Below are 20,021 nucleotides of genomic sequence, written 5' to 3'. Positions count from 1 at the left end.
GGAAGAAACTATTATTCACAGTGAACCAAAGAGAATGAGCTACACAATGAGTAGAGTTACTCTTTTTAACTCGCCTAATTCCTAGCAGCACACTGGAAGTGGGGAGAGGGCTGAGGAATTTTCCCCTTTCCTCTTGTGGCCCTTCCACAATCTTTTATTCTCCCCCAAGGGAAGCAGAATCATCACAGTTATGATGCCTTTAAAGTCTTGAGCGTCAAAACTGGGGTGGAGATGGGATTTGGCAACACAACTTCAAATCTGTAAATTTGTTTCCATTGTATTGATTCAATAAATAGTTGGAGGAAATGGAAGGGAGAGATGCTCAAGTGTAATGACTTTTTCCTTCTATTTCCTAACCAGGTTTTTGAAAAACTGAAGGACCACATGCTGATCCCTATAGCCAGCACAGAACTGGAGAAAGTAGATGGGTTACTCACCTGTTGTTCTGTCCTTATTAATAAAACTTCAGAATTATGAGATATAGAATCCCTCCCTTGTAACTGGCAATAAAGTACATGCAAGGTAGACCAATCTATATCCACACTTTTATTGTTTTTATTGACAATCTACTGTACCACTGTGCTACTAACCCTTGTTTACAAATGTTTTGCTTTGTGTATTTGTATGTCCCGGTAGATGGTATTTAAGGTGTATGTGTGCTTTTGCTGGGATGAATATAGTGCAATGAGCAAGCAAAAGACAACTATGATAGCTAACCCCTAGCTTTAGTGATTTACATACTCAGTGTGAAAACTACATGGGGGATATTAGTTCCTAACCATTTGCTAAGCATCTCCATTGTCTTGACACCTTTCCCATGTGTTTTACCTTTTCTCTCCCTTTCCTTTCTGCTTCATCACCCTTTTTTTCTTAAGTCTTTCCCCTATCTTCCTCTCTTTATTATCAGGAATTCAAGATATTGGTAGCTAATGAAGGACATTCAATAGAACCATGAATTTGGGCTTGTGTAGTAAGTAGGCTTTCCTTATGATGATTGAAACAGTGTGAAATTGATTATACTCCTTATTCTGGCCAGTATCGCATGGCCACTTCTGTGTAGAATCATATACTCCTGGGGCATTCTGCGCCAAAAAAATGAAAAATTCTGTGCCAAAAAATTAAATTTTGTGCGCAATATTTTAAAATTCTGCATATTTTATTTGTCAAAATAACACTACATAATCACACCAGTTTCAGGTTTCAGAGTAGCAGCCGTGTTAGTCTGTATCTGCAAAAAGAACAGGAGTACTTGTGGCACCTTAGAGACTAACAAATTGATTTGAGCATAAGCTTTCATGGGCTACAGCCCACTTCATCAGATGCATAGACTGGAACATACAGCAAGAAGATATTTATACATACAGAGAACATGAAAAGGTGGAAGTAGCCATACCAACTGTAAGAGGCCAATCAATTGAGATGAGCTATCATCAGCAGGAGGAAAAAAAAACAAACTTTTGAAGTGATAATCAAGATGACCCATAGAAGGTGTGAGGATACTTAACGTGGGGAAATAGATTCAATTAGTGTAATGACCCAACCATTCCCAGTCTCTGTTCAAACCTAAGTTAATTGCAGGGCCGGCTCCAGGCACCAGCTTCTCAAGCAGGTGCTTGGGGCGGCCGTTCCGGACAGGGGCGGCAGTTCCAGGTATTCGGCGGCAATTCGGTGGAGGGTCCGTCACTCCGCCTGGGAGTGAAGGACCTCCCGCCAAATTGCCGCCGCAGATCGCGATCGCGGCTTTTTTTAGATCGCGATCGCTGCTTTTTTTTTTTTTTTTTTTGGTTTTGGCTGCTTGGGGCGGCCCTGGTTAATTGTATCTAATTTGCATATTAATTCAAGTTCAGCAGTCTCTCTTTAGAGTCTGTGTTTGAATTTTTTTTTGTTGCAAAATTGCCACCTTCAAGTCTGTCACTGAGTGGTTAGAGAGGTTGAAGTGTTCTCCCACTGGTTTTTGAATGTTATGATTCCTGATGTCAGATTTGTGTCCATTTTTGCTTTTGCATACAGACTGTCTGGTTTGGCCAATGTATATAGCAAAGGGGCATTGCTGGCACATGATGGCATATATCATGTTGGTAGATGTGCTGGTGAATGAGCCCCTGATGGCGTGGCTGATGTGATTAGGTCCTATGGTGGTGTCACGTGAATAGATATGTGAAAAGAGTTGGCATCGGGCTTTGTTGCAAGGATAGGTTCCTGGGTTAGTGTTTATGTTGCATGGTGTGTGGTTGCTGGTGAATATTAGCCTCAGGTTGGGGGCTGTCTGTAAGCGAGGACTGGTCTGTCTCCCAAGATCTGTGAGAGTGAGGGATCATCTTTCAGGATAGGTTGTAGATCTCTGATGATGTGCTGGAGAGGTTTTAGTTGGGGGCTGAAGGTGACGGCTAGTGGCATTCTGTTATTTTCTTTGTTGGGCCTGTCCTGTAGTAGGTGACTTCTGAGTACTCTTCTGGCTCTGTCAATCTGTTTTTTCACTTCAGTGGGTGGGTATTGTAGTTTTAAGAATGCTTGATAGAGATCTTGTAGGTGCTTGTCTCTGTCTGAGGGATTGGAGCAAATGCGGTTGTATCTTAGAGCTTGGCTGTAGACAATGGATCGTGTGGCATGTCCTGGATGGAAGCCGGAGGCATGTAGGTAAGTATAGCGGTCAGTAGGTTTCCGGTATAGAGTGGTGTTTATGTGACCAGTTTCAGTTATTTTGGTAATTTATTTCAAAATACCTGTCAGCAAGTATGTCTATAATAATACAGACACACACAAAAATTCCCCCAGGAGTGGTGCATTAAAGAAACCCCTATGACAACCCAGTTCCTGTTTCTCTGCCACCTTTGCACCCCAGAGCCCAGCTGCAGGGCCCCCCCAGCCAATACACCTGAACCCCCTCCCTCCCCAAGCCCAGACGTGGGTTCCCCTTAGCCCAGATACTAGCACCCTTCCCTCCCCAGAGCCCAGCCATGGCCCACACATCCTGATGCTCGGTCCCAGGCTTGCAGAGAGTTTCCTGTGCACCGTCCTCTTCTTCCCTCAGGGTGTGCTGGGAACTGCAGCTGTCAGCGGTGGCCAGCAGCACTGCAGCCCATTTCTGTGGGGGAAAGGAAGTTCTGCATGCACACGAATTTCCGCAAAATTCTGCATTGCGCAGTGGTGCAGAATTCCCCCAGGAGTAGTCTTGATTAGAATCCATTTCAGATTGCAGGTGGCAGCTTGGGAAAGCCTCTCTATACAGGAACATTAAAGAGGTATGTGTCTCTGATATGCTTGACTGATGGACAATCTCCTTTCCTATAATTCAATCTAGGTGTGCCCAGGGGTTCAGACTCCCAGTTTGGTTACCTTTCTTTCAAATTGGGTGGAATGGAAGAGGCTTGTACGTATGCCATATATCAATCATCTTCTAAAAAACCTATATTTTTGTGATCAGGTGGACCACAGAAATTAATGTTTTGAGTTACTTGTAGAAATGTTATATTACAAAAGATATTTAGAAATATATTTTTATCTTTTATATGTATTTTCATTTCAGCCTCTACCTATTATGTTCTTTCCTCTTTTGGAGTGAAGTTATTTTTCCCACTAATCAGTATAGTTCTTGTCTTCTGTAATTATGTCGACAATTTACTAGCAAACCTCAAAACAAAGGAATGGTGGTAGAATTAGCTGAAGGACATTATTCCTGGAGTATGTTCATGAGTAAGGGAAACTTGTTTCCCAGAAGGCTGGCGGCATATGTATTTGATCTGTCCTTGGGGATCTCGTTGGAATAATGGCCATCTGATTTTTTTTTTTAATTGCATGAATATCTATTGTGGTTATCAGTTAAAACAAATATATTTGTTGTGGCAAATTCCACAACATGCTTGCCCACTGACTCATACATATTTTACGACAGTAAAGTGAATTATAGATAGTAGTATTTACATGACGCTTTTTAAATCATTTGTAAACTAAGAATGGAGAAATTCCCAAACACAAGCAGCGGTGGGAATTGTCCGGAAGGCTGACAAATAGTCTGAACACTTTATCAACTTCCTAGTCATCTCTTTCTTTGCCTGCCTGTTTCTCTATTCCTTTGTCTGAGGTTTTCAGTTTTTTCTGATTGATACATTCCTGCTTCATCCATCTAAATCTCTCCTTCTGTCCCCCTTCTCCTGTAGTCCCTCCATTTTTCTCCTCATCCCTTTACACTCTCCTTCTTTCTTCCCCTCCATTCATTTGCAAATGCCCTCATTCCACCCGGACCTTTCCTAATGTAACTCTCCCATGCCCTCTCGCATAGATGCCAGGAGAGAAGGAACTGATAGACCCACTTTGTTCCCCTAGAATCTGACAAAGCCTGTCTTTTCCCTGCAGAGGGAAGGGGGAGCCTGCAGCAGGAGCTGTATCTCGGGAGGGGTGTTGGAGTGACTCCTTTTCTCTTGTCTTACACCAGAGGAGAGGAAGGAGTCAGTAGTGGTGGAGGCCGGTGGTTTCTTGTATTCTTTCTCCCCCTGAGGAGAATGGAAGAGGTGGCAAGTAGTTTCCTTCCTCTACTTCCCCCTTTGAAGGGAGGGAGAGTTAGTGAATGGACAGATTGTCCTGTAGAAGAGGTAGTTAGGGATTCATGGCGAGGTGCCTCTTATTCTCCTGTAGCTGGAAGACCAACAGCTGAGAAGGGTGGGAGCCCCAGAAACTTCCTAGTCAGGCATTATTCTTCATGCTGCCCCCACTCCTGATTCCCCTGTCTGGCAAGTCAGGGCAGCTAGGGAGATGGAGGGTTGGGGGACCTGGGCCAGGGACAGCAGGAGAACCTTTCCCTCTGCTCTTAGCTTTTGCCTTTACTTTAACCCTGGCTCAAGCAAAACCAAAACAATGGCTGTTTTTTGATGCAACATGTATATGGCTAATGAGCATCCTGCACATCAAACATTCTTATCACTGCAACATTTTTCAGATGCCTGATGTAGATCATTGTCCATAACTCAGGCCTGCACAACATGCGGCCCACGTGGGCTCACTGTGCGGCCCGCGGGGATTGAGTAGATGGGCTCACTGTACGGCCCGCAGGGGGGTGAGTAGGCAAGCGGTGGGTGAGGGAGGGGGGCTGAGGAGGCAAGTGGGTGGGCAGTGGCGGGGAATGAGTAGGCGAGCTGGGTGGGTGGAAGGCTGAGGAGGCGAGTGGGCGGGCAGTGGCGGGGGGCAAGTGAGCCGGCGAGCCAGAGGGGTGAGGAGCTGAGGAGGCGAGCAAGTAGGCAGTGGCAGGGGGTGAGTAGGCGAGCTGGGAGAGGGGGGCTGAGGAGGCGAGTGGTGAGTCGGTGGCTGACCTGTTCTACTGATCTGGTCTGGCTCCCATCCCCTCTCCCAGGGCTGTCTTCAGGCACCAGCAAAACAAGCAGGTGCTTGGGGTGGCACATTTCTAGGGGTGGCATTCTGGCACCGGCCATCATAGATGCCGACTCCGGGGCATGGGGAAAAAGTGCCCTCGCTGCCCCAGCTCGCCTCCGCCTGCTCCCCTGAGTGCGCCGCCGCCGCTCTGCTTCTCCCCCCTCTCTCCCAGGCTTGCCGCACATGAAACAGCTGTTTAGCGCAGCAAGGCTGGGAGGGAGGAGAAGCCGAGCAGTGGGCGCTCGGGGGAGGCAGTGGTGGTGGAGCGGAGGTGAGCTGGAGCGGGGAGCGGTTCCTCTACCCCCCCATTACTTCCTGTGCCCCCCACACCCTAGCTCACCTCTGCTCCGCCTGCTCCCCTGAACGCGCCACTGCTCCGCCCTTCCTCGCCTGAGAGGAAGGGGAGAGACGGCACACCCAGGGAAACAGGCGGAGTGGAGGTGAGCTAGGGCCGGGACCGTTTCTGGCTGTTTCAAGCAAAAAAAAAACAAAAAAAAACTGTGGCACAGCTGGAGCCAGGGGGACTCCCTGCCCTGCAGATGTGCCCCAGCTAGCGGGGGGAGGAGGAGGAAGCGGGGGGAGAGCCTGGAGCCAGCCCTGGCTAGGGTGGGAGGTCACGGGGGGCCCGCAGGAAGCTATGGTAGGGGAGAAATGCTGCACGCCGGGGGAGGAGGCGGTGCTGGGGATTTGGGGAAGGGGTGGAGTTGGGGTGGGGCCGGGGGCAGAGGGGCACGAAAAAGAAAGGGGAGGCGGCCAACATTTTTTTTGCTTGGGGTGGCAAAAATCCTAGAGCCAGCCCTGCCCTCTCCAAGCGTTGCAGCTGTCTGGAGGTGCCTGCCTTCCAAGCCTTTCTCATTCACACCTCATTCATTCAACAGGGCAATTGATTACAAAGTGGGGGGAAGATCTTATTCTACTTCTAGCAAAAAGACATTTTTCTTTTACCTTAATTATACTACCTTAGGGGCCGCTATAACATATTACCGAGGTTCAATACTGCTGTTTCGGTGGGGCGGCGCTGGGGAAGGAGGGTTTGTTTCCGCGGGGCAGGTGGCGTGGGGGGGTTGTTTCCATGGGGCGGGCGGCGCTGGGGGGGTGTTGTGTTTCGGGGGGGGCTGGGTGGCGCTGGGGGGGGGTTGGCGGCGCTCGGGGGTTTTCAGCCCTCAGCTGTTTTCTTTGGAGTAATATGGCCCTCGCTGCTTTACGAGTTGTGCAGGCCTGCCATAACTAATAAAGGAAAATCTCAAACCAAAATTGGAGAGGCAACACAATGTGCTAACTGGCTGCACCATATTAACCCTTTCATGCCAAAAATAAGACTACATACCATGTCATTCCAGTGCAGAAGGTCTAGTGGTAAATAGGTGGCACTGAGATTTGAATCACTAATCAAAATTTTAAATCAAATAATTTAGCTTAGTACAAATGAAGGCGCTACAGTGTGTGTAACAGACCTTTTACTCTTTCCCATATATTGTTTTCCATCATCATAAGTTTAGGAAGATCGTGTGATGTGTAAGTTTCCCTTTTGAACAGAATGTGAATAAAGTGTCAGCAAGTACTCATCTCTGTTGATAAGAATGTGCATACATCCTGTACCATATGATGATAAACCGCAGCTTCTCCATCCTCACATTTGTGTTTCCTACCCAAATATATACTTCTTTAAGTCTTGCACATATAGCACTACATGAAAGTATTTTGAGGAGTTTTAAGACAAGTGTATCAGTGATTCCCATGAGAATGGTTCATAGCTCATATGGAATACTATGTTCAATTTTAAAAATAAAAGTTCAGTGGAATGTAGAACAGTGACATCGTTTTCCCCTCTGATTAACTGCAGTTTTTGAGTGAAATGTGGAAAAATGTGGCATTATTCAGTCACGTAAGTATTTAATTGCAGTCAAGGCAGAATTACCTTGGTGGTAACCATCTAAATTCATATGGAAACATTTGGAGAAACTTATTTATTGGTTCAGATTGTCTGATTTGATGGATAATTATGAAGATGAATAAGTAAGAGCCTTTGAAAAGAATTATACTCTTTATATAGTGACTGTGAACAAAATATTATAGACCTCACTTGAACTAATACATTTTACAGCCACTAAAATTTGTAACTTCCATAGAGTTGCATGTGAATCATGTTAGTCACTGTTCTATGTTGTATTGTTCTGCAGAACACAAACAGGATGACAAAATCACCAGTGTTCAATTCTGTTACCCTTGAGAACCTTATTACAGTATATTGTTGCCCACCTTTTGTGCCAAAAATATCATTGCATTTCATAGACTGTTACACTGGAAAAGATTTACTTTGATTTTTGTGTCTTGCAGTTTCTATACTATGTACCCCCATCACTATGGAATAAAGTGTCAGTTGTACTATGAATTGTGGTTGTCTTATTTTGAGACTGACAGCATTTTTTTTGCGATTTAGTCTATATTTCTCTCATGCTACCTTTTGATTTCAAATGCTGCTTGATTTCAAATCTTAAAGGTTACTACAGGTTTAGAAATAAAACCAATAGTAGACATGTCTGTACTAAAACATTTAAGAAGAAATCATGGTTTAAGGTTAACATTTCAAAAATGTGTGTATAAAAGTGATATTGTCTTAATATTCCAGATACAGTGATTGCCCTTAAACCTTTTGATTGTTTTGGATAACTAAGTAATCAGTAATTACAGGATTCCCTAGATCAGGGGTAGGCAACCTATGGCACATGTGCCAAAGGCAGCACGCGAGCTGATTTTCAGTGACACTCACACTGCCCGGGTCCTCGCCACCGGTCCAGGGGGCTCTGCATTTTAATTTAATTTTAAATGACGCTTTTTAAACATTTTAAAAACCTTATTTACTTTACATACAACAATAGTTTAGTTATATATTATAGACTTATAGAAAGAGACCTTCTAAAAATGTTAAAATGTATTACTGGCCCGCAAAACCTTAAATTACAGTGAATAAATGAAGACTCAGCACACCACTTCTGAAAGGTTGCCGATCCCTGCCCTAGATGGTCCCTATACTATATTAAGTATAGGGAATACTGGTAAAACAGAGGTAAAGTTTATCTAAGGCAAAACTAGAAAGTTTTAAGAGTGACCACTGTGTGCATTCCTTCAGATTAGCCTTCTCTCTTCTCTTTCCTACTCTTTAGGTCAAGATAGCAGATTACACTGCTAATGATGACACTTCTCTGTTGCCTGGGCATTGGTTTCTGGAGGATGTATTTTGTGGCTGGGTCCTTTTCTTGGAGAGACTGAAAGTTTTATTCCTAAGCTGAATGTTAATGTCTGGTCTTGTTGTATGTACCTGATCTCTGGTGCCCTGGTCCCTGCTGTACCACTCTGCACTGATAGCCTCAGGATGACTGAAATATATTTTATCCATGCCAAGCGACAGTTCAAACAGTTACTTGTGATTTAACTGAATATATGCAAATATGTGCACAGAAGTGCAGTGCCATCTAGCGGCAATGAGCCTTGCACGAAAATCTAGACTAGTTTTAATTGTCAAGAGCTCAAACTATTGCTGCTGCGAACAGTATTGTAGCAAAACAGCCATATCACTTCCAGGTTGCATGGCTTGGCTAGTAATAGAACAGCTTTTAGCATATCATAGTCTAGGATTCCACTCCTCACAGGGAGAGAGGTTGGTGCGGGGGAGGGACTACTCTGGCTCTGAAGGGAAGGTTAGTTGGTCCTGGAAGGTTAATTAGTCCTAGTCTAAACATTGGGGTTTTTTTGTACTGATTTAATTATTCTTTGAGTAGTTTCACTATGGGTGCCCCGCTGTAGATGTGTCTGCATCTCTGATTGCAGGTTTTATATATCAGTGTCTGTTCAGCCAACACATGCACTCTCCCTCCCTTGTGCTCTGCCTTGAGGCTAACCAGCACTGCATGGGCAAACCACCCTCAGTTCCTTTTCAACTGCCCCTCGCCTGAAATGGAGTGAATAGCAGTCCGCTTTTCTCTTTTCCTCAGATTGATACAGTTCAGTTTTCTTAGCTCCTATTAGAGTTTCTGTTCTTTTTTTTTTTTTTTTTAGCTTTATAGGGTTTCCATTCTTTTTTTTAAAGGGGTAAAAACTTCCTTACCCCTGTTTTTCCCCCTTTCCAGAGATTGCTCCCAGTAAGGGCCATGCCTAGCTCCCCCGGGTTCCAACAGTGCCTCTCCTGCAGAGAGGCAATACCAGTTATGGACGGACACTGCTGCTACATTGTGAGCCTTGCAGAGGTTCACATCCCACACCAGTGCACCTTCTGCCAGCAATTGACGGCTAACTCCCGAAAGAACCGGGAGTTAAAGTTGAAGCTCCTCCTCGTTACTCCTGGGGGGATTCTGTGCCAAAAAAATATTTGAAAATTCTGCATATTTTGTCAAAATAACAATATAATCATGCCAATTTCAATTATTTTGGTAATTTATATCAAAATATCTGTCATCGAGTATGTAACAATGGACACCAAAAAAAAAAATTTTTTTTTTTTGGACAAATAGATTCCTTACTAGGCATATGAATACAGAACTTTGTCTAATTCATTTAAATTACAATACAGAACTGTATTTCCTGCACCTGTCAGAAGCAGTGCAAAGACTTGGGGGAGTCAGGGGTAACAGAGGAGCTGAGGGAGAGGGAAGGAGCCTGGGAGTGAACCTGGAGAAGTATTGGGTGTGTGTGGGAGAAGGTTTTTGGAGGAGTGGGGTGGGATTGTTAGGGTTCTATGGCCCCAAGGCACTGCAGGTGATCTATTTCCTGTCTTCACAGTCTCTTTGTGAGAAGAGTCCCTGAAGAGGGACAGGGAGGGCGGGGAGGAAAGTGAAGTGGGTAGAGTACCCATTGGAAATGATCTTCAAGACCCATCTGTCAGAAGTTAAGTCTTCCCAAATATGGAGGAAAAGAGCAAGGCGACCTCCAAAGGGATGTGGAAGGGCTGTAGGTTGCAACTGATGTGCTCTTCAGAGGCAAAGGCTTTTATTCCTTATATTTCCTGATTTCCTCCCTCCCCCCCCCACCCAAAAAAAGGAGGTTGGACCCATGCTAGATGTAAGAGCATTAAACAGATACGTGAAGGCACAAAAAATCAAGATGGTGTCACTAGCAGTGATTATTCTATCTCTAAACGGGGGAGCTTGGTTCTTGACCTCCAGGATGCCTACTTCCATATATCAATCCAGCCATCCAGGGCCAGCTCCAGGCACCCAAGCACATGCTTGGGGTGGCACCTGGTAAGGGGCAGCGGGGGGAGCACGGCATAGCATTCCGTGGGGGGGGGGCGCTCCGGCGGCGCGGCGCTCGGCGGGGGGGCAGCGCGGGCGTGGCGCTGGGGGGGGTCCCGGCAGCGCTCGGTGGGGGGTCGGGGGCGGGCTCCGGTGGCTCGCGGCTCGGGGGGGGGGTCCCGGCGGCACTCGGCGGGGGGCACGGCGCTCGGGGGGGTGTGTTTCGGCGGGGGGGGTGGGCTCCGGCGGCGTGTGGCTCGGCGCTCGGCACGGGGCGCGGCGCTCGGGGGGGGTGTTCCGGCAGCACTCGGTGGGGGGGGGCGGGCTCGGGCGGCGCGGCGCAGCTCTCGGCGGGGGGGGGCGCTTTTTTTTTTTTTTTTTTTTTTCTGCTTGGGGCAGCAAAAAAGTTAGAGCCGGCCCTGCAGCCATCCCACAGATGATTCCTCAGGTTTACCTTGGGTACAGGACTATTACCACTACAGTACAGATCAGCCTCTCATTCACACCAGAGTATTCGCCAAGGTCTTCTCTGTAGTAGTGGCTCCACTATGTACTTTGGGGATCATGATTTACCCATACTTGGATGACTGTCTCACCAGAGCCTGCTCCTTCTACACCTTACAGGCTACCCAAAGGAGTATGGACATATTCACGCAACTGAGTTTGCAAATCAATACCCAGAATTATCAGGGAGGCTATACTACCTACGCTTGATGTTAGGAGAGCTTTGTTTTGTTTTGTTTTTTTATTATTTGGACAGGACAAAGGGCTTTAGGAAATCTCCTAAGCTTTTCCTCTCAGTTGCGGACAGGTCAAAAGGCACAGCGATATCAGCTCAGAGACTTTCCAAATGGGTCTCGAACTGTATTAACTGTTGCTATTATGTTCGTAATCTGCTACCTCCATCTGGAATCCATACACATTCCACGAGATCAGTTTTCACCTCTGTCACCTTCCCTAAAAACTTTCCCATCCCAGAAGTCTGCAGGGCAGTGACTTGGGTGTCTACTCATACTTTCACAGAACACTATGCGATTATTAGAGACTCGGCTTCCAATGCCATCTTTGGGTCTATGGTAGTGTCATCCATAACAGACTCAACTCCAAAGCCCCAAGCCTCCATTGGGGATACTGTTCAGGAGGCCCCTACAGTGGAGCACCCATAGGGACACTACTCAAAGAAGAGGAAGCTACTCACCTTGTGCAGTAACAATGGTTCTTTGAGTTGTGTCCCCCTATGGGTGCTCCATGACCCACCCGCCTCCCCTCTACTTCAGAGTTCTCAATAAGGGCTCTGTGATGGAGAAGAAATTGAAGGTGGTTCGTGCATGCAGCAGTAGTTAGTCTCGAGGCAGAGCATGAGGGAGGAAGAGTGATGTGTGGATCAAAGGGACACTATCTAAAATCTCTGATCAGAGTAGGGTGACCAGATGAGAGACATGAAATATCAGGACATGGGGGGGGAGGGGGGAAACACGGGACAAACAAGTAAATATCAGGACAGTCCCGATAAAATCGGGACGTCTGGTCACCCTAGATCAGCGGCGCAGGGATGCAGTTACGCCTACAGTGGAGCACGCATAGGGGGGACACATCTCGAAGAACCATTGTTACTGCATGAGGTGAGTAACTTCCTCTTTTCGTTAGGGATGTGATTTTTTTATATTGATATAGTTAAATCAGTACAACCCCATACATGTGTGAAAGTTACTAGTGACCCCCCCTTAACAGAGCAGCCTTTATGTCAACCAGTGGCCATTAGGGGGAAGCAGACACTTCAAGTACACAGTAGCCTGAACTTTTCAACTGTCTTCCCTTCAAGGCCTTAAGGTAGTTGGAGCTGGTCCCAAGCCGGTTTTCACTGACCAGATAGCAAAAGCACGGGTCTGACAACCACCAATCAAGTGTTAACACTGCAAGGACCTTTGTCTGAATGTGTATAAAGGATCTGTAAAATGTGTGTAAGACAGAGTTTTTGAACTAAGGTGCAAAGCTCTCCTTTCTTCTGCAGAATAAAGCAACTCTTCCTTATCCCTGTCTGGCTGTTATTGGCTCTCAGCTAGGTGGACCCGATATTTCGGTAACAGTTTCTGGCGACTCCGCCGGGACTCTCCTAGCTCGGACATTGGACTCCGGACGGCTGCGGCGAATTGGGAATGGCGCCAACGGGGTGTTTCGCCCCTTTTCTCTGCTTCACCGCAGCCCCTGGGGTTCGTGCTCCGATAAGGTGAGTCCTAATAGGATAAGGAGACACTATCTGGTTCTGGTCTGGTTAACCGGTTAATGAATTTCTGTCTTATACATTTGGGCGTTAGGTGTGTGGACGGAACTGAGCCTCTCATTCGTAATTCCTCAGAGTGGAAGCCATCGCGTGCGATGAAGCTCTGAGGTCGAATTGGGATCCTTCTGTCCCGTCCCCTGTAGCGGTCAGTATTAGTAGAAATTCCTGTAATAGGATCCTATTAGGCCATAATTCCCTCTGTTCTCTGTGTAATTCTCTGTTAGAGTGTCAGCAGGCAGATGGGTGGGTCTCTGGTAAAACCCTCTGAGGATAGCCCTTTAGATTATATGTTAAGTAAATGGTCTTTACCCGGTGTTTAAAAAGAGATAGTTGCACCTTGTGTGGAGATTGATGTGGCTAGTGTTGTGGAAGTTGAATTGTGGATAGGATGTGCATTTTCCCCAGAACATGTGCAGTGTATATTGTAGCAGAGGTAAAAGAAATGCAAACCTACCAATATAGGTTGTGTTGTCTTTTTCAGATCACTGGGTGTTTGAAAGCAGGAGTTAGAAGTAAAAGGCAATCAAAAGTCTGGGAAAGTTAACTGTGTCCCTTTTTTTTTTAAGTAAGAATCTTTAAGCTGTGGATAGCTTTGGATCTGGAAACAAGCCAGAAAGCATCTGTATTAATGCAATTTTCTAACTAATAAGGTAGAAGCCACTGAAACCTGGGCTGCCTATGAAACAAATAAAGGAAGAGTTGCTTTATTCTGCAGAAGAAAGGAGAGCTTTGCACCTTAGTACAAAAACTCTGTCTTACACACATTTTACAGATCCTTCATACACATTCAGACAAAGGTCCTTGCAGTGTTAACACTTGATTGGTAGTTGTCAGACCCGTGCTTTTGCTATCTGGTCAGTGAAAACCGGCTTGGGACCAGCTCCAGCTACCTTAAGGCCTTGAAGGGAAGACAGTTGAAAAGTTCAGGCTACTGTGTACTTGAAGTGTCTGCTTCCCCCTAATGGCCACTGGTTGACATAAAGGCTGCTCTGTTAAGGGGGGGTCACTAGTAACTTTCACAGTCCCCCCTTCGGGCCTGACAAACCCAAAAATTGTCAGGCCCGTTACGCGATTTGCGATCAATCTGGAGGGACAGATACTGGGTTTTCTTATGGACAGCAGAGCTTTTGATCATAGCATTACACAGGCATTTGGCACATTGTATCATTGTCCAAATAACACATAGAAAGAAAAGAATCCATTTAACAATTGTTTGAAAGAGCCCCGTAAACCATGACCTAAGGTCTGGAAGGAGGTCCTCAAAACTAAAGGTGTGATCAAGAGATAGAGCATGGAAAACAACAGCAGCATTCTGTTTATACATAGGTCATTCTGATATCTTGTTTTGCTCACTAATGTAGACTAAGAGTCTACACTGACTTTTCAGACATTTCACTGACCAGATAGCAAAAGCACGGGTCTGACAACCACCAATCAAGTGTTAACACTGCAAGGACCTTTGTCTGAATGTGTATAAAGGATCTGTAAAATGTGTGTAAGACAGAGTTTTTGTACTAAGGTGCAAAGCTCTCCTTTCTTCTGCAGAATAAAGCAACTCTTCCTTATCCCTGTCTGGCTGTTATTGGCTCTCAGCTAGGTGGACCCGATATTTCGGTAACACGTGGACACAGTTTTATTGGTCTAACCAGCTTTTATAATTGTGTCCTCGCTGGGAGGTTGTGCTGATTTAACTATTGGTTTCTAAACTGATAGTTAGGTGGTGTTCTGGTAATCCTTTAAGCGCCACACTAGGAAGCATTGTCCACGTGCTGTAGGAAAATGCTGAAAGCACAGCTAAAACAAAAGGAGGGAACTGCAAGTAACCAAAGAGCATTTCTGTTTTTAGGCAGGTATATACTGCACTCAGGGTATTTGAGCTTACTGTTTTCCTTTGCCACTATAAATACAACCTATCAAAAATGTAATGTCAGTCAGTGTCTCTGATCACCACCCCAGACAGGCACACCTTCGTAACTTGCTGATCTCAGTGGAAGTTAGGAGCCTAAATACCTTTGAGGATCAGGGTCTTAGAGACTAATTACTGAGGCTCTGGATCTGGACCTTACTGTTACGGTGAGTAGTGTGCAAGCCCTTAGTTAGCAAGCAGTTTTTACAGCTCGTTCAGTACAATTCTGAAATGTATACTACATATAGTATATAGTTTTTGTGAACAAACATAAACACAAAAAAATAACTCAAATGGCGAAATTCTTCCTTCCCTACACCTTTGGAGGTGTGGGTGTGAATTTAACTCACTTACAGGCTGTGATAACTTCAGTCTCAATATTCTCTAGACCAGGGGTGGGCAAACCTTTTGGGCCGCAGGCCACATCTGGGTGGGGAAACTCTATGGAGGGCCGGGGCAGGGGGTTGGGGTGCCGGAGGGAGTGTGGGAGGGGATGCGGTGTGCAGGAAGGGGCTCAGGGCAAGCAATTGGGGCAGAGGAGGGGTGTAGGGTGTATGACGCGGCTCAGGGAAGGGGGTTGGGGTGCAGGAGGGGTGTGGCAGGGGGCTCAGGGCAGGGAGTTGGGGTGCAGGAGGAGTGCCCAGTGCAGGCAGGGGGCTCAGGGCAGGGAGTTGGGGGGCAGGATGCAGGGGGGGCTTGGGCTCCAGGGTGGCAGTGACGCGCACCGGGGCCAGGGCAGGCTCCCTGCACGCCTGCTCTGTCCCCGGCCCCGCGCTGCTCCAGGAAGCGCTGAGGCCCCTGGGGGAGGGAGGGCAAAGGGCTCTGCGTGCGCTGCCCTTGCTGCACCTCCAGGTACCTCCCTCAAAGCTCCCATTGGCCGTGGTTCCCTGTTCCCGGCCAATGGGAGCTGCAGGGAGCAGTGCCTGGAGGCAACGGGACACAGGGACGTCGGGCTGGTCGCTGCTGAGAGTGGTGCAGGGCCTGCGGAGCCACGGGGGGCAATCCCGCGGGCTGCATCCAAAGCACTGAGGGGCCGGATCCGGCCCGCGGGCTGTAGTTTGCCCACCCCTGCTCTAGACCAATGGTTCTCAACCAGGAATCTAGGGCCCCCTAGCGGGCCTCGAGCAGGTTTCACAAGCAGGGCCAACATTAGACTCGCTGGGGCCCAGGGCAGAAAGCCGAAGCCCCACTGCATGGGGCTGAAGCCCAGGTCCCTGAGCCCTGCCACCTGGGGCTGAAGCTGAAGCCTGAACAATATAGCTTTGTGGGGGGCCCTGTAGCATGGGGCCCCAGGCAATTGCCCTGCTTGCTACCCCCTAACGCCAGCCCTGGCTTTTATATGCAGAAAACCAGCTATTGTGGCACAGGTGGGCCATGGAGTTTTTATAGCATGTTGGGGGAGCAAGGGGGGTGGAGGGCTCAGAAAGAAAAAGGCTGAGAACCTCTGCTCTGGACTGAACTTGTCCCAATTACTTTAGTTATTTGCGGTCCATATTGGAAGCACGCTCTTTTCTTCCAGCTGCCTTGACCATTAATTCCAGCACTCTTGTTTATAGGCAAAATTTACTATAATAGACTTTTGTGTGTTTCTCTTTTCTCTCATTACTGAAGTTCATACATTTCACTTCATCACATACCAGCCTACATAACCCCAGAATCCAGCTATCTGAATCTCATCCAGAAATCCCAGGTTTAGAACTGCATCTTTGTCCCCAGGCTGACTTGTTAATAGATGTCAATCAACCTGGATTTAAATCTTTTTGATTAAAATAATTGTGCATAACAGCAAAGGCTACAGCATGGTTTAATTTTTCAAGGAAAGCTACACAATATATGCATCTATTATAAAGGAAGGATGGGCTTGTGATTCAAGCCCAGGACTGGGAGTCAGGAGCTCTGGGGACCTAACTCCAACTCAAGACACTGAGTGACCATGGGCAACTCCCTTAAGCACGCAGAGCTTAGGTGCTCTGAAAACCAAGCCATTTATTTAGGTGCCTAATGTGGATTTAGGCACCTATGTTTGAAGATTTTGGCCTCAGCTCCCTAATCTGTAAAATGTGCTAAATAACATTTGCCTACATCACATCTGTGATGTTTAATCATTAATGTTTGCAGAGAGCTTTGAGGTCTTCTGATTGAAGGCACTAGAGCAGTGTCAAATAGTAGCCATGGAGGGGCTCCTGATGAGTTCCCTATTCAAAGCCCCATTACGTGGGCTGTTGGGTAGGAGTGGTGAATTTCATCCTTGTGTTTTTAAGCTCCCCAGGGCAGGAACTTTGCCTTCCTACTTATGTATTGGGCACCACACACACCTACAGTACTATATAAATAATAAAATATCTTTTCAATTTTAAATTTGTTTTTATAATTTCTGTGGTGTCTCGAGATTTGTTTTCAGGTACTAAAATCAGTTAAGCCTGATACATTTTGCTACAAAATAAATGAAACAAGTTGTTAAATGGAAACAGTCTGTTACTAGAAAAAATAATGCAAAGTATTACATAATTAAATAAGGTGCTTCTAGGATAGTCTGTTGCAAAATGTTATATAAAGCCAGTAGTTTTCTGTATTATGATAATAATAAGTAATATTATTTATTTATTGCTTCTTCTTCATAGATGACTTCCTTTATTTACCTACCAGACATGAAAAAGTCTTCAAAACTGTCATTGTCTTAACACTTTTTATTAATAAAAATTGTTCTTCTGTAATTTGTCTCCAGTAGATATTCTTTACATTTTCTACCATTGCACTACAATTTGTGCAGCACAACTGGTGGTAGCAACGATGCTAATGTAGACAGGCTGCTGCTGATTGCCACTGTTTTAACCATCGTGTGATTCAGACCTTCTCTGAGCAAAGTTACCTCTCCTTTTGTCCCTCCAGACGCACGAACATGATACAGTTCTGCGGTGACCTAGAATCCTACTTTTGACGTCTCCGACTCAAAGAATATTTCCAACATACATCTGAACAGCATACTAACCCACAGAATCCCTCCTACCAGCACTACCAAAAAAAGGATTCTGCGTGGACTCCTCTGGACGGTCAAAACAACAGACTGGAATTCTACATAGAGTGCTTCCGTCAACGTGCACAGGCTGAAATTGTGGAAAAGCAACATCACTTGCCCCATAACCTCAGCCGTGCAGAACACGCCATCTAGAGCCTCAGAAACAACTCTGACATCATAATCAAAAAGGCTGATAAAGGAGGTGCTGTCGTCATCATGAATACATGATGGAATATGACCAAGAGGCTGCTAGACAGCTCTCTAACACCACATTCTACAGGCCATTATCCTCTGATCCCACTGAGGATTACCTAAAGAAACTACACCATCTGCTAAAAAGAACTCCCTGACAAAGCACAGGAACAAATCTGTACAGACACATGCCTAGAACCCCGACCAGGGGTATTCTATTTGCTACCCAAGATCCATAAACCTGGAAATCCTGGACGCCCCATCATCTCAGGCATTGGCACCCTAACATCAGGATTGTCTGTCTATGTGGACTCTCTCCTCAGGCCCTACGCTACCAGCACTCCCAGCTATCTTCAAGACACCACTGACTTCCTGAGGAAACTACAATCCATCGGTGATCTTCCAGAAAACACCATCCTGGCCACTATGGATGTAGAAGCCCTCTACACCAATATTCCACACAAAGATGGACTATCAGGAACAGTATCCCTGATAATGTCACAGCTAACCTGGTGGCTGAACTTTGTGACTTTGTCCTCACCCACAACTATTTCACATTTGGGGACAATATATACCTTCAAGTCAGCGGCACTGCTATGGGTACCCACATGGCCCCACAGTATGCCAACATTTTCATGGCTGACTTAGGGGACGAGAGCTAAGGAAGCGTTGTTCTAATGCCCCTACTCTACTTACTCTACATTGATGACATCTTCATCATCTGGACCCATGGAAAAGAAGCCCTTGAGGAATTCCACCATTATTTCAATAATTTCCATCCCACCATCAACCTCAGCCTAGATCAATCCACACAAGCGGTCCATTTCCTGGACACTACTGTGCTAATAAGCGATGATCACATAAATACACCCTATACCGGAAACCTACTGACCGCTATACTTACCTACATGCCTCCAGCTTCCATCCAGGACACACCACACGATCCATTGTCTACAGCCAAGCTCTAAGATACAACCGCATTTGCTCCAATGCCGCAGAGACAAGCACCTACAAGATCTCTATCAAGCATTCTTAAAACTACAATACCCACCTGCTGAAGTGAAAAAACAGATTGACAGAGCCAGACGAGTACCCAGAAGTCACTTCCTACTAGACAGGCCCAACAAAGAAAATAACAGAACACCATTAGCTGTCACCTTCAGCCCCCAACTAAAACCTCTCCAGCGCATCATCAAAGATCTACAACCTATCCTGAAAGATGATCTCTCACTCTCACAGATCTTGGGAGACAGACCTGTCCTCGCTTACAGACGACCCCCAAACCTAAAGCAAATACTCACCAGCAACCACACATAACTGAACAAAAACACTGACCCAGGAACCTATCCTTGCAACAAAGCCCGATGCCAACTCTGCCCACATATCTATTCAAGTGATATCATCATAGGACCTAATCACATCAGCCATACCATCAGGGGCTCGTTCACCTGCACATCTACCAATGTGATATATGCCATCCTATGCCAGCAATGCCCATCTGCCATGTACATTGGCCAAACTGGACAGTCTCTACACAAAAGAATTAATGGACACAAATCTGACATCAGGAATCATAACATTCAAAAACCAGTAGGAGAACACTTTAACCTGTCTGGTCATTCAATGACAGACCTGTGGGTGGCAATTTTGCAACAAAAAAGCTTCAAAAACAGACTCCAACAAGAAACTGCTGAGCTTGAATTGATATGCAAATTAGATACAATCAATTTAGGCTTAAATAGAGACTGGGAATGGCTGAGCCATTACAAACATTGAATCTATCTCCCCTTGTAAGTATTCTCATACTTCTTATCAAACTGTCTGTACTGGGTTATCTTGATTATCACTTCAAAAGGTTTTTTTCCTCTTACTTAATTGGCCTTTCAGAGTTGGTAAGACAACTCCCACCTTTTCATGCTCTCTGTATGTGTATATATATATATGTATCCTCAACATATGTTCCATTCTATGCATCCGAAGAAGTGGGCTGTAACCCACAAAAGCTTATGCTCAAATAAATTTGTTAGTCTCTAA

At 46.0% G+C, this 20,021-nt stretch overlaps 1 protein-coding gene across 7 annotated transcripts in view; it reads left to right on the top strand.

Annotated features, from left to right (window-relative positions):
• Window positions 1-20,021, top strand: part of DDAH1 (dimethylarginine dimethylaminohydrolase 1) — a 168,126-nt gene extending 148,105 nt beyond the window's left edge. For 6 of the 7 annotated variants that reach the window (XM_065554157.1, XM_065554156.1, XM_065554153.1 and 3 more), the window contains one exon: window positions 361-7,756. In XM_065554157.1, coding sequence (XP_065410229.1) covers window positions 361-477 — 117 coding nt within the window. In that variant the 3' untranslated portion in view covers window positions 478-7,756. Of the gene's footprint in view, window positions 1-360; window positions 7,757-17,668 lie in introns of those variants that run through there. The other variant, XM_065554154.1, reaches the window with a different exon arrangement.

Source organism: Chrysemys picta, chromosome 8, assembly GCF_011386835.1.
Source record: "Chrysemys picta bellii isolate R12L10 chromosome 8, ASM1138683v2, whole genome shotgun sequence".
Taxonomy (NCBI): Eukaryota; Metazoa; Chordata; order Testudines; family Emydidae; genus Chrysemys; species Chrysemys picta.
This window is presented reverse-complemented; position numbering and strand designations above follow the sequence as displayed.